Source organism: Salvia splendens, chromosome 7 (assembly GCF_004379255.2).
Source record: "Salvia splendens isolate huo1 chromosome 7, SspV2, whole genome shotgun sequence".
NCBI classification, from domain to species: Eukaryota; Viridiplantae; Streptophyta; class Magnoliopsida; order Lamiales; family Lamiaceae; genus Salvia; species Salvia splendens.
In genome coordinates, this window is record NC_056038.1 from 2953410 (window position 1) to 2966289 (window position 12880).

The following is a 12880-nucleotide window of genomic DNA, read 5'->3' on the forward strand; positions in this document are numbered from 1 at the left end:
CCTCATCAATTATGCAAAAAAAAGTCTTTGTCATGAATTAATTTTATCATTCAAAATTTCATTTTAGTTCAATGCATATGTTATATTCGAAATCGTGAAAATTTGATAGTTTTGATAATAAAATGTATTGCTTAGAATCTTCAGCCTATTTCTCTATTTGTTTTAGTACTCCTTTAATTTAGTAGTATTGACTTGTTAACACCTTGTGCTTCCAAGAAACAGCATGCAAAGATAATTCTTCGACATGATATTCTAAAAGATTTAAAATTGCTACTGCATGGAAGTGAAATTAAGTTAAAGGAAAATGAAACAAGTGTAGAATAAACTATTATGGCATAATCCCAAAACGAATACTCCACTTGTCTATTACTATTATACAATGAAAATGATGAAATAAATTATACAAAATTAAAGCTCCTAAATGCAAATTTGTCTTTCATGGGAGTCGAATGCTCATCTAATAAAGAGATAAATTCAACGTAGTCTTCATAATCGAATAACTGAAAATAATTTTCCGTTCTCACAATAAAAACAAGTTTTTATTTGTAATTAAATATAAATGCATGCATGAAAGTCAAGGATTATAATCATAATAATATGGGGTTGATGGTTTGGTTTGGTTTGTAATCAGTTGTGACATAATTCTTGAATGGAAAATGATTAGACACACTCCTAAAATAAATAGTTAGAAGTATATCACGTAATTAATAGACAATAGTGTATTATTAGAACTTCTAACTTATTTTCTAATACGTGCAAGCATTCTCTTGCTATATTTATTGAATGGTCACTGATCCATTTTATTTTTCGAGAAAGGAGTTTCCAAAACTCAAAAAATAGTTTGAGCTATTGTTAATATTTATGTGAGAAAAATCAGAAGCGTGATAGATTTGTTTTATTCTTATAATTCCATCTCCACCTATACTTAAACCTATTTCTCGGAAATAGATTGTGAGTCTCGAATATTCCATTTGAAACTTATTTTCAAATTCAATGAAGTAGTAGTACTGTTATATAGTAGTTGGAAAAATACCTAATAAAATTAGGGATAATATTACCAATTAATCTTCTAATATCATACATGCTACTACATAGTTTTTGTCCACTTAAAATCAATTATTTTAAAAATAATTAAATATGTATACTAATATCATCATTTCATTTTCCAACATAAATTATTGACATATGATCAATGGCTATCTAAAATGCTAGTATTAACTCTCATGGTGAAGCACTTTGTTGTAGTATTTTTTTACAACTGGTGATGTAATGTGCAACACAACAAATATTGGCATTGTTGATGTTGTAGAAGGATAGTACTTTTTCACCATTGAAATTCTTTAAAACATTGCTTTTTGCAACATGTTCAATTTATCTATAATGGAGATACTAAACAAGCTTAATACTACTATCTATTACTAAATAATTTCAATTTCTGCACATTCAGCCAACTTCTTTAACATACATATAAAAATTCAAAGCATACCTCATTGCACTTGATGAAATTGCACATGAAAATTAATACTAATGTGTATAAAAAATTACTACTGTATAAAATTATCAACTGTAGACTCTCACTCTCTCGGTTAAATTAAATCAGTCTCTGTTTACTTGATTATTTCCAAATCAGGGAAAATCTGCAGATTTGCCTAAATTTTCAAAATTTCTACATTTTTTAACCAGAATTTACATAACTGAATTAGGGCATTCTTCCGCAGTCAATTTCAAAGGTAAGAGGTGAAATCATCGTCGCCTTTGAATACATTTTCAACTGTTGTAAATGCAAGCATTTTGTCCTTTTTGATGATTTTTAGCGCAGATTGAACGGCAAACTCAGTCTTTTTGTATGAATTTAATTGTTTGGTCAAGACTGAAAGTCCAATTCTGAGAATTTTATATGGGCATGTGTAATTAAGTAGCAATGTGAACCCATTTGTTCATGAACTTCAACGCTAAGCCTTTGTTTATTTCGTGTGGAGAATTAGTTGAATAAATAGAACTGGAAAAAGAAAAGTCTATGCTTTGCACACTGCCAATACGTTTTGGTCTACAAAGAATAAAATTATTATTTTCCAAAATGTCAATTCCACCTTAGAAGGCATAAGTTGCTGTAGTTGTCATGTCATGGGATTGCAGATGTGTAAAATGAGTCTTGCTAGCAGCCTTGCTACTACTTTTCTTTGTGGGTTTTGCCAAAATGATTCATCTACATTTGATTAGTTGTCACTTTTTAGGGCTTCTCGAATAAGACATTCTCGATTCTACCCGTCTTAGTCAATATTCAAGAAAGTAGATGTATTAGTTCTTAGATTATAAATTTTGAAGAGGTCTCCTTGTCAAGAGTAGAAAATGTTAGGCTTTGTATTGCATTGTGACCTTGTCTAAGCTGCTGGTCATACGGTCTTAGTAAGCGTAGAGCTGGTGGTGAACACGGACGAAACTTATATGAAGTTTGATGTGAAATTCCTGAGAATAAAAATAATTAGTAATGCATGCTAGTAGACAGTTTGTGCAGTTGTAGCACATAATAGTTTATTAGTGAAAAACTAAGTATGGATGATTTCTGTAATTGGATGAAAAAAAGTCACTCTCGACTATATGCTGATTCAGACCAATCATTAACTGTGCCCAACCTGCTAGTGATGAAACTCTAAGCCGCCAAAAAGGAATCGGAATAATTATTGAGATTGCTGTCTACTTTTCTCTTCAATGCATTGGGAGTAATAAGAGTAGGTCTGGTTGTATTCCCTTGCTGTGTGAATTAGACGTGGAAAAGTTTCTTGATCTTTCTAAATGAAGACAATTTTTTCCTTTGCTTTTGTGGCAAATGGATATAGATTAGTGGCAATATTTGGCTTTCCTGCCTAAAAGGATCCCTCTGGAGAGAAACTTTCAAACAAGGGCTCTATTTAGGATATGAAGTCTAGAGATGGGTCGGGGCTTGGGACATCTTGTTTATCTCACTACATTGATCAACCTGACATATATTGAACTTTGTAACCAGTGATTTATTTGGGGTGAGAATTGCTGATTTAATATCTCTCTTAACATTGTGGACCCTCATTGTTTCATATATCTATCTACAAAGGCAAGAAACACTCTCATATCCATGTTAAGTTGAGCTTTGCAGTTATCTAGATGGTCTTGAAAATAATAAAAGACCTTCTCGGTTGAGTATCTGGTCAGGAAGTTTCTCCTTGTGGAGACAAAGAACAAGGAAAAATGGAGAATTGTTGAAGCATCAAAGGTACAATGCAACATTAAGTGTATCTTCACTTTCCATGTCTGTTTCTAGTCTACGAAACAATGAACTTTGGCAAGAATACTAGAGGCTTTAAAAAAGGTTACATCTGTCTTAGTCTACCTTTTGTAAATTACATGGATGCAACAATCCAACAACTACTATGAAGAAAAGAGACCATCGACTATGAGGGTTGTGTGAGCCCTTGGATTCACACAAGTGTGCATCTAAATACCGTGGATTTTGACATATGGTGTCAACATTAGTTTTCACACATGTACATACCGAATAAGCAATAAATAACAGGAGTTGTTTATGGACAAACCTGCTTTGACATCATGCTGGATGCAAGTTGACAGCGACTCAAACAAGCTCTCTATTGTTATTTGTATGGGTATAAATATCCCGTGCGCCTCTAGCTCAATGTGCTTATTTATACTTTTCTGACTGTACTTTGGCATTACATCCCAGAGTGCGGATATAATCTAAAACATGTATACGAGTTTTGCTTTTAGTTTCATGCCTTACAAAACCATTTTATCTCCTAGAGCTAGGTAATGTATTTGATTGAGCTTATTTACCATAAATGATTGAGTCTCATGATTGCTTCCATAATAATGAATTGTCCCTTCTGTTTTTATTGCAGCATCACAACACAAGATAATAAAAATGGTATGTGATTGCATCTTTGTTAGATAAACACAACATATTCAAGAGTGTAGTTGCTGAGAATTTAATGTTATCCATGCAGCTAAAGATTATCGTACAAAAGTTTCTCGTAATCCAACATTGGAGAAGCTTCAGTATAACTATCTATTCCCTGAGGTTGGTAGTTTGAATCTTTCGGTGCACACCAGCTTTACTCTTTTCTGTCTTTCTAATGGTGATAATTAGCTTAACCATCTTTAGATATGAACAAAGCATACTATTTCAGGGAATTAACAGAAAAGTCATCCTATAGTTCTTAAATTTTGCCAGCTGATCATGTTGTATTGCACAATCAACTTTCTGCCATGATCAACCTTAAATCTTTCAGCAACTGTTTGGCGATTGTGAAACTAATGCCACCCTGCATTGCAGATATCTGAGAGGGAAGCTCAACATGCTAAGAAGTATCCTAATGCAAAGATCATCAGCCTTGGGATTGGTGACACTACTGAGCCATTACCAGATGTTGTAGCTTCGAGCATGGCTAATGTAAGTTAAATAAATTCTTAACACTCAAAGATCGCCTGTTTGTGCTGCACTAAGTCGAATCTGATGAACCTTTCTAATTCGAAATGCTCTGAATTAAGAAATTATGTTGCATTTCATATCAAATAATGCAAATATTTCTGAAACTGGTGAACTGCAATTTTCTCTTTTTGAAGTTTCTTCAAGTTAGGTGTTGTCTGATTTTGTAAGTATATGTTTAATTTTCATCATGTTTGCTCTCCTTAACACTAATCAAGTCAGTCAATTTAAGCAGTTTCTTTTGGATCTGTACACCAAAGTTTTCCTTCGTCAACAAATTATAATGAAGTTTCATTTATATCATCTGTAGTCAGTCTATTTATTCCTAAACATTTTTATGTTTTTAGTATGCATACAGCCTTTCAACACGTACAGGTTACAGAGGATATGGAGCTGAGCAAGGGAGCAAGGTGATATTTTTTTCTCTTGCTAATTAGTACTTGCATTTCCTTTGGTAATATTTATGATACCTCACCAGATCTATGCATCTTTTTATGTTTATAAACTGCTTATTATTGAAAGCTGTTATCTTCATACAAGTCATATGAAGTTCATTTTCTCCAAGAGAACTCAAATTCTAGTAAATTGCAGGATCTAAGAGAAGCCATTGCAGAGACATTTTACAAAGACATGGGTATACAAGGTGCTGAAGTATTTGTATCCGATGGTGCACAATGTGATATTTCTCGCCTGCAGGTACCAGCCGAATGCATATATTATTCTGTTCTTGTGAATTCGACCCTTATTGGTCTCAAGTCTTGGCTAAAATGTCACCCCCTTTCTTATGTTCGCTCACAGATGCTCTTTGGATCAAACATGTCCATTGCCGTTCAAGATCCAATTTTTCCGGTTATACCCTGATTCATAATTTTTTGATTCTTGGTTGAGTTTGTTTTTCCGAATTCTGTATCATTAAGTCAACACGGATAAATTTTTTATTTGAACCCAACCTTATTTTGCAACAAATGTGTTTTCTTATAACATGAGTGGATGCAGGCATATATAGATTCAAGCGTCATAATTGGGCAGACGGGCGATGTTGAGCAAGGATCAGGAAGGTATCAGAATATTGAGTACATGAGATGTGATCCCCACAACAATTTCTTCCCCAATCTCTCAAAAACTGCGCGAACGGACATCATCTTCTTCTGCTCCCCAAACAACCCCACAGGCCACGCAGCATCGTGGGAGCAGCTAGAACAGCTCGTTAAATTAGCTCAAGAGAATGGATCGATCATTGTATACGATTCAGCTTATGCTGTGTATATCACAGACGGCAGTCCTCGTTCAATCTACGAAATTCCTGGAGCCAAAAAGGTAAATCAGTTTTGCTCAAAACACTCATTCCCAACATAATTTTAAGTCTGATTAAAGCCCGAATGCTTATGTGACTAGGTTGCCATAGAAGTTTCATCATTCTCCAAGATAGCCGGATTCACAGGTGTTCGTCTTGGCTGGACCGTCGTGCCTAAGGAGCTGCTATATTCCAATGGTTTCCCTGTCATCAACGACTTCAATCGTATTATCTGCACATGCTTCAACGGAGCTTCGAGGATAGCTCAGGCTGGTGGCCTAGCTAGCTTATCCAGTGAAGGATTCAAGGTGAGTTTCCGACCACCAAGAGTCATTTTGTCGGAACGACTCCTAAACACTCATATCTCCTCTCAGGCTGTTATGTCGCTGGTGGACTACTACAAGTCAAATGCAGAGATACTGCTGGAGACGTTCGAATCGCTCGGACTCAAGGCGTATGGAGGCGTAAATGCGCCGTATCTTTGGGTGCACTTCCCTGGCTCAAATTCATGGGATGTGTTCAACGAAATTCTTGAGAAAACACACATTATAACAGTTCCTGGGAGTGGATTTGGCCCAGCAGGGAAGGAGTATATCAGGGTCACTGCTTTTGGTCACAGAGAGAACATTCTCGAAGCTGCAGACAGGCTGAGGAGCCTTCTTCTCTAGTGCACACGCCCAAAATAGAACATCAATAAAGCACTGCTTTTGTGTTTGTTATCTTTTGCATTCACTATGTAACACAATCTTGGAATAAGGGACTGGAAATAAGGATGCAATGTATAACAGTTATCTCAATAAAAATGGAATCTTGATGTTCTTGGAATATTACATCTAAGTTCAAGATTGAACTTATCAACATCAATCAATACAAAAGATATTTTAATAACGTTGGACACAACTCAAAAGGATATAGGCTTTCACTATGCTAAGGAGATTTGTATTCAAGTAGTACAAAATAGTATAGTTACGTAAGTAACTCTTTATAGCAGATTATGAAAACAGATTCACCATCAAACACTAGTAGAGCTTAGCTAGACATCAAGGATCTGGCAGCTAACCAGCTCTGTAGTTCCGGCATTCCTCGAGGCGATCACTCGCCAGAGATTCTCCGATGAGGCCGACACCGTCTCAGAAAATGCTCGTAAGGACTCACCTAAAGAAGCTGATGACAATGGAGGCGCAGGTGCAGAAGGAAATATATTTCGCCTATCAGCTTGCATAACTAAGATGTTATTGCTTGTATCTTTGGTGATCACATGCAGCTTTCCCAGAAAACCAGCAAGCAGATACGGAGATTCGGAATCAGTGAGGTCGTGAATCGGTATATCGCCTTCAATTACTTTCCAGGCATCATCTTGTTGATCATAAACTTTGATCCTAGCACTATCCCGAGAGCTCGATGGATCCAACGCGTATAATTCCTCGTCAACAATGACGCTCAATTTGGTTCCTGCCTGCCTCGCAGGCCAGCCCTCTCCCATGCCCATGGGCATCTCAGTCCATGAATTTGTCTCTGGGTCGTATACCTCACCTCCGACATCAACAAAGAACGGCCAGCAGTATAAGCTTTGAGGAACATATATTTTCCCTCTGTATGGTGTCATTCCAGTCGCAATGGGCTTGAGCAGATCAGCGAGGAAGGCTGTTGGTAGCACCTGGGCCTTTGAAAATGGCATGCTAGGTATCTCGGACCATGTCCCTGAACAAGGATCAAATACCTCAGCAGATTGAAGGGGAGATAGTGCAACACGACCACGAGTCACACCTCCAACAACATAAAGCTTGTTGTTCAAAACACCCGTCTTGCAGTAAGCTCTACCAATGGACATGGGAGTCACTTCGCTCCAAGCATTTATAATGGGATTGTAACGCCAGACATTGTTCATGACCAAAGCTCGGGAGAATCCACCCAAGACGTAGAGGCAGTCATCAACAGCTCCTATGGCACATCCACAAAACGGAATTTGGTCCAATGAGCGTTTCCTGCCAAGCAAGCCTCTAATAGAATCTGCAATAACACTCGAACCAACCATGTTCCACAGCCGGAAGCCAGAAAGACCCCATCTCATTCCTTCATCAGCAACGACGTTTGGCATCAGGGGCAGCCTTTGCCATATCTGGGACACCGGATCTAGGGCATGCCAGATAAGCTTATTTCCATCAGTCTTGGTCAAAACATAGAGCCACTCCTCCGTTGTGCCGAGTTCTTTTCTCAATTTATAAATTTCCCCACTTGTTACAGCATCTTTCCAGCTTCTTGAAACAAGCTTTGCATTGAAATGAGAAATTCTAGGGAGTCTAGCAAGAATCTGAATCGATATCTCATCCGGAAGGCTGGGAATTAGTCGGGGATTGTCGTCCCATAAGAACGAGGAACTCCTTTGTCTCTTACATGCCTCACTCTGCAACCCCTCAATACTCTCGCTGTGCGCCAGTTTATGACCATTTGAACTCAATCTAGCTCCCATAGAACTCCTTCACCTCTGGCTTAAAAAAAGTGTTGCTTCAGCTTCAATCTACTTACACTGCTATCTTTTCTGCCGATAATCCATTTTCTTGATAACTCAACACAACCACCAGAAAACAATAGTTAGAAGATAGATGGAGTAAAATGGGAAGAATAACAGCAGAAACAAAACAGTAACACTCGATCAACCCTAAATGTGTTTTGATCATGTGGGACTCAAAATTCTGGCAAGATTTCCAACATTTACATCATACTATCGGATAAAGTCAGATATCAATATAAAGAAGTAAAGAACACTCACAATATAAACCATGATCATAATTCGCGAATCTGGCTAATGCCAGTGAGATACTAGAACCAATAGAAAGATGAATGAAAAAATAAATCCATGTTGCTTGTTTCAATTTTATCCCACTGTAACTGATGTGAATCAGCATTTCTGGATAAACATAGATTCAGTCAACCAGATATCATAGACTTCAGAATTCAAAATCCAACTTTGAATGAAAAAGATAAGCTAAACCTAAAACACTAAGTAAACCCAACAAAAGATCAAAATCCAAAAAAATCATCACACGCACCAACACACTCACTATTTCATGCTTAGCAGTCAAACTATTTTAAATTGCCAAAGAAATAAACATTCAGATTTCACCTGAAATTTTCCTCATCAGGAAAGAGATAAATCACAACCCTACTAACAGTGATATCATTATATCACTTTAATTTATGTAGCACTGTTCCAAAAATCTAGCATATGCTCTCTCAGGTAGATTGTACAATTCTTTTGGCCCTAAATTCTGAGAAATCAAGCAGAATTCACACAGTATTTTTCGATTTAAGACTGCTCACGAACTGAAAACGGAATCACGCAGGCGAGAAAACAAAAAAATGAATCAAATTGCAACCACAAACAACAGAAAACTTGATAAAAATAATAATAAACAAAAGCGATCTAGCTAACAGGAACAATTACCGGTGTAAGGATTATGCAATTGAAGAATCTGGAGCGCATTAAAACGTGGCTCTGCGATTATCAGAGGAATTGGGAATTTAGCGAAGGATCCTCAATTTCCACTGCTTGTTGTGACTTTTGCACTTTTTTTTAAAAATATACTAAATGATTATCGACTTATTTATTGCCCTTTTAATATTATAAATGAGAAATTGGTATTCTTCATTTTAAAGAGAGAAAAATATACATTTTGCCCCAATCAGAAAGGAAGAATCTTTTGTTATTAGTAAGTAACGTGTCCAGTTTCTAAATATATACTTATTTTAAAAAATATGACTAGAACAGGTATGAAATAAATCATGTGGGGCTTAAATTGGTATATTATTGTACTACTCCTACTATTTATAATAATTAACATTTTAATTCCTTAGTTTATCACTTATATAAATTCGTGAAAAACTAATATGAGAAAAATACAAAACTTGCATTCATTTAAGTTCTGGGAAGTGAATCTAAATTGGATGAAAATAATATTCTAAAAAATGAACAATTGAAACTAAAGTAAAGTTTCTACTTTTTCTCTCTCCTTTATTTTGAATTATAGTGTTTAATCAAGTTTAGGTGTAAAATATCTATCAGATAAACTCATCTTAATTAGTACTTTACAAACTGAAATGTACTGTATGAATACAAACTGTTGAAATGCTACTACTAGTTTCTGTTGCAAATGCAAAATTAGTGTATATTGTTGACAAAAACACGTGTTAGGTAGGTAATTAGAATTTATCAACTTTTATTTGAGATTAATTAATTTCTAATCAAATAATAAAACAATAAATTAATCGTGACTTGGACCAACTCATACTTGTATCTGTATGCCATGCATGAAATTCATTGATTAGTCTTTAAAAAATACTTAAAAGAAAGATGGATATACATGTAAAAGTCATCAAGACGGCTGAAACTGAATAGTTTGTTAGCCAGTGGCAATTAATATCATCTTCGATGAGAGTATTTATTAACATATTATTATCATATACTAGGTCATTTATATTTATTTTTCTTGTGTCACTCGAATAAATATGGCCTACGTGACTAAATCAAGGAAAATAAAATAAAATAAACAAATGAAACAAATGTGAAAAGGCGTCCACTCATTCTGATTTTGGGCATTGGCCAATTTTTGGGTAGTTACAAATATGTTGGCTTCTAGAGTGTTTAAATAATTTATTTAGATAGTAAATACTTTCTAAATCGATATAACTAACTCTTGAGATAATCGTTTCTTAAAAAAATACAATAATCTTTCACCTTAAAGTCGAAGCATTGATGATTGAAAGGAAATTAAACTATATAGTCTATAGACACCGTTGAGTTATATTCAACCTCGTAGACCAAGTTTTAGAGCATCTCCAATGCTGGCGGACGTCAAATAGCCGTCAAATAGCCTTCACACTGCCACATCATCAGCACTACAATTCTCCTGCCACATCAGCTTGCCACATCAACTGGACATCAAATAGCCATCAAATAGCCTTCACACTACCTATCCACATCACTAATAACAATTATATAATTTAATTTACAATTGTATCAACATACATAATTTAATTTACGAGACAAATACGGAAAATTCGAATAATAATATTAAAATTTAAAAAGTACATTACTTTTAAAAAAAAGTACAACAATTTAAAAAAATTACAAAAAGTAAAAAGTACATTAATTTAAAAAAGTAAAACAAAATCACTCATCGCCGCCGTCCTCGTCTCCGTCGTCGCCCAACGCTTCTTCACTGCCGTCGCCGCCGCCTCCGTCGCCACCTACGCCGCGGCTATTCCCGCCGGTGTCCCTCCTCATCGCCTCCAGTTCTTCACGCTGGCTCTGGAGCAATACGCGAAGAAAATCCTTCACCTCGGGGTCCACCGCCGATTGGAAGTCGGCTAAGGTCTTCACCATTTGAGCGCGCGTTTGTTGGCGCGCGAAGAATTTGAGCTCCTCGGTAGACCTGCCGAGGGGGGATGCCGAATGGACATCCTGGGAACTCGGTGTGCCCCCCCTCGCAACCTGCTGCGCCCGCCTTTGCCCAACCGGGCGAGGTCGGCGACCGAACGACCGAGGAGTCGGGACCTCCTGGGCCGTCTCGGGGAGGTCTGACGAACCACCGCTGCTGCCGCTATTAATCCCCCGGGATTAACTGGAGTACCTTCGTAGTTGTTCTCCATTGCTCGTTATTGATCTTGTACAGAAAGTAAGGTAGAGAGAGAGTACTCGTTAAAACAAGTGGTGCGAATGAAAATGAGGTTCAACGCGCGTATATATTGTGTTTTGCGAAAAAAAAAAAAAAAATATTTAAATCCGACGCCGGTTTGGCGCCGATCCGGGAGCCACAATGGCGCCCGTGAGGATCGGCGTGGGAACCGGCGTCAGCGCGGGAATCGGCATGGCGACGCCGATTTTGACGCCGATTTCGCCCACGCCGGTTCCAATGGTTCGGCGTCAAACCGGCGTGGGCGAAAAATCGGCGCTCCGGTGGTGACGCCGACCATTGGAGATGCTCTTATTATTTTCAAAGTGATGTCTCATACCTTAATTGACTTGAGATAGTATAGATACTAGTTTTTAAAAAAATGTTCATATGATAGTTTTCATTGTTATTTAAATTGACTCCCTCCGTCCACCATTAGGAGTCCCATTTTTTAGCGGCGCAGGTTTTAAGAAATGTTAAGAAAAGTAGGTGGAAAAAAGTTAGTGGAATAAGTGTCCCACTTGTATATATAGTTTTAAATGAAATGTGAGTGGAATGAGTTAGTGGAAGGTGAGACTCTATTACCATTTATGGTAAAAGTGAACCGGGACTCCTATTCGCAGATGGACTAAAATAAAAAAACAAGACTCCTATTCGCGGACGGAGGGAGTATGCTTCAACCAAATTGCATAAGAACCTTGTATCCTTGTATCATGTTTCTCACTGTGGGAGCAACTATCACCACCGTGCTCTAATGAATTGTGTTGTTTGTGTATTCGGGGAAGAAGAGGAAACTCTTATGGGTTCCGACAATAGCTTCCTTGATCTCATTTATCTCTCCACATATGCATATAATTATATTGGAAAGATGCATGCGTAGGGGCAAAGCCACGAATATACTCAAACTTTTAAGTTAGAATGGAGGAAATAGTACTCCCTCCGTCCCAACTAAGTTGAGTCACAATTTTTAGACACGGAGATTAAGATATTGTGTTGAAAAGTAGGAGAGATGAATCAAGTAGGAAAGATAAATAGATAGTAAAATAAGTGATTGAATAAAGTAAGAGTGATCGAATGTTTTGTTTTTTTATTAAAAAATACTCCGACTCAACTTAGTTGGGATGGAGAGGGTATCTAATTAGATTATTGGGTAGACGGCTCGGCCCTCATTGTTATCTTATTATATTTAATTTAATAATAATTTGTTATGAAATATAATTTTTTTAAAGAATAATAGGGTCGAGCAAAATTGGTTGAAAACTACCAATGAAAAAAGAGTTCCGTTGCCGGGAATCGAACCCGGGTCTCCTGGGTGAAAGCCAGATATCCTAACCGCTGGACGACAACGGATTTGTTGTTCGTCTCAAGCACTATTTGTATTATATATGAGTACTTGTGTTACGGTAATAATGTCTATTATTTTGGTAATATTCATACAAA

At 36.8% G+C, this 12880-nt stretch overlaps 2 protein-coding genes and 1 non-coding gene across 6 annotated transcripts; 1 reads left to right on the forward strand and 2 right to left on the reverse strand.

The window, feature by feature from the left end:
- Positions 1–3253: 3253 nt before the first annotated feature.
- Positions 3254–6593, forward strand: LOC121811621 (aminotransferase ALD1, chloroplastic-like). The gene is made up of 10 exons (XM_042212496.1): positions 3254–3795; positions 3888–3913; positions 3993–4066; positions 4322–4438; positions 4822–4884; positions 5066–5170; positions 5273–5323; positions 5471–5791; positions 5870–6076; positions 6143–6593. The coding sequence occupies exons 1-10, from the start codon at positions 3734–3736 to the stop codon at positions 6434–6436; spliced, it is 1320 nt and encodes a 439-aa protein (XP_042068430.1). The 5' UTR covers positions 3254–3733; the 3' UTR covers positions 6437–6593.
- On the reverse strand, positions 6536–9393 carry LOC121811618 (F-box/kelch-repeat protein At1g22040-like). 4 transcript variants are annotated; one of them, XM_042212492.1, is made up of 2 exons: positions 9214–9393; positions 6536–8325 (listed from the first exon to the last, which is right to left on the reverse strand). In XM_042212492.1, exon 2 carries the CDS (start codon positions 8236–8238, stop codon positions 6802–6804), a length of 1437 nt encoding a protein of 478 aa, XP_042068426.1. In that variant the 5' UTR covers positions 8239–8325; positions 9214–9393; the 3' UTR covers positions 6536–6801. The 4 variants fall into 4 exon arrangements, with proteins under 4 accessions (XP_042068426.1, XP_042068428.1, XP_042068427.1 ...); XM_042212494.1 differs by having other exon boundaries at positions 6536–8333; XM_042212493.1 differs by having other exon boundaries at positions 6536–8676.
- A 3325-nt stretch (positions 9394–12718) lies between these two features.
- On the reverse strand, positions 12719–12790 carry TRNAE-UUC. The gene has a single exon. It is a non-coding gene; the product is annotated as a tRNA-Glu (tRNA).
- Positions 12791–12880: the final 90 nt, after the last annotated feature.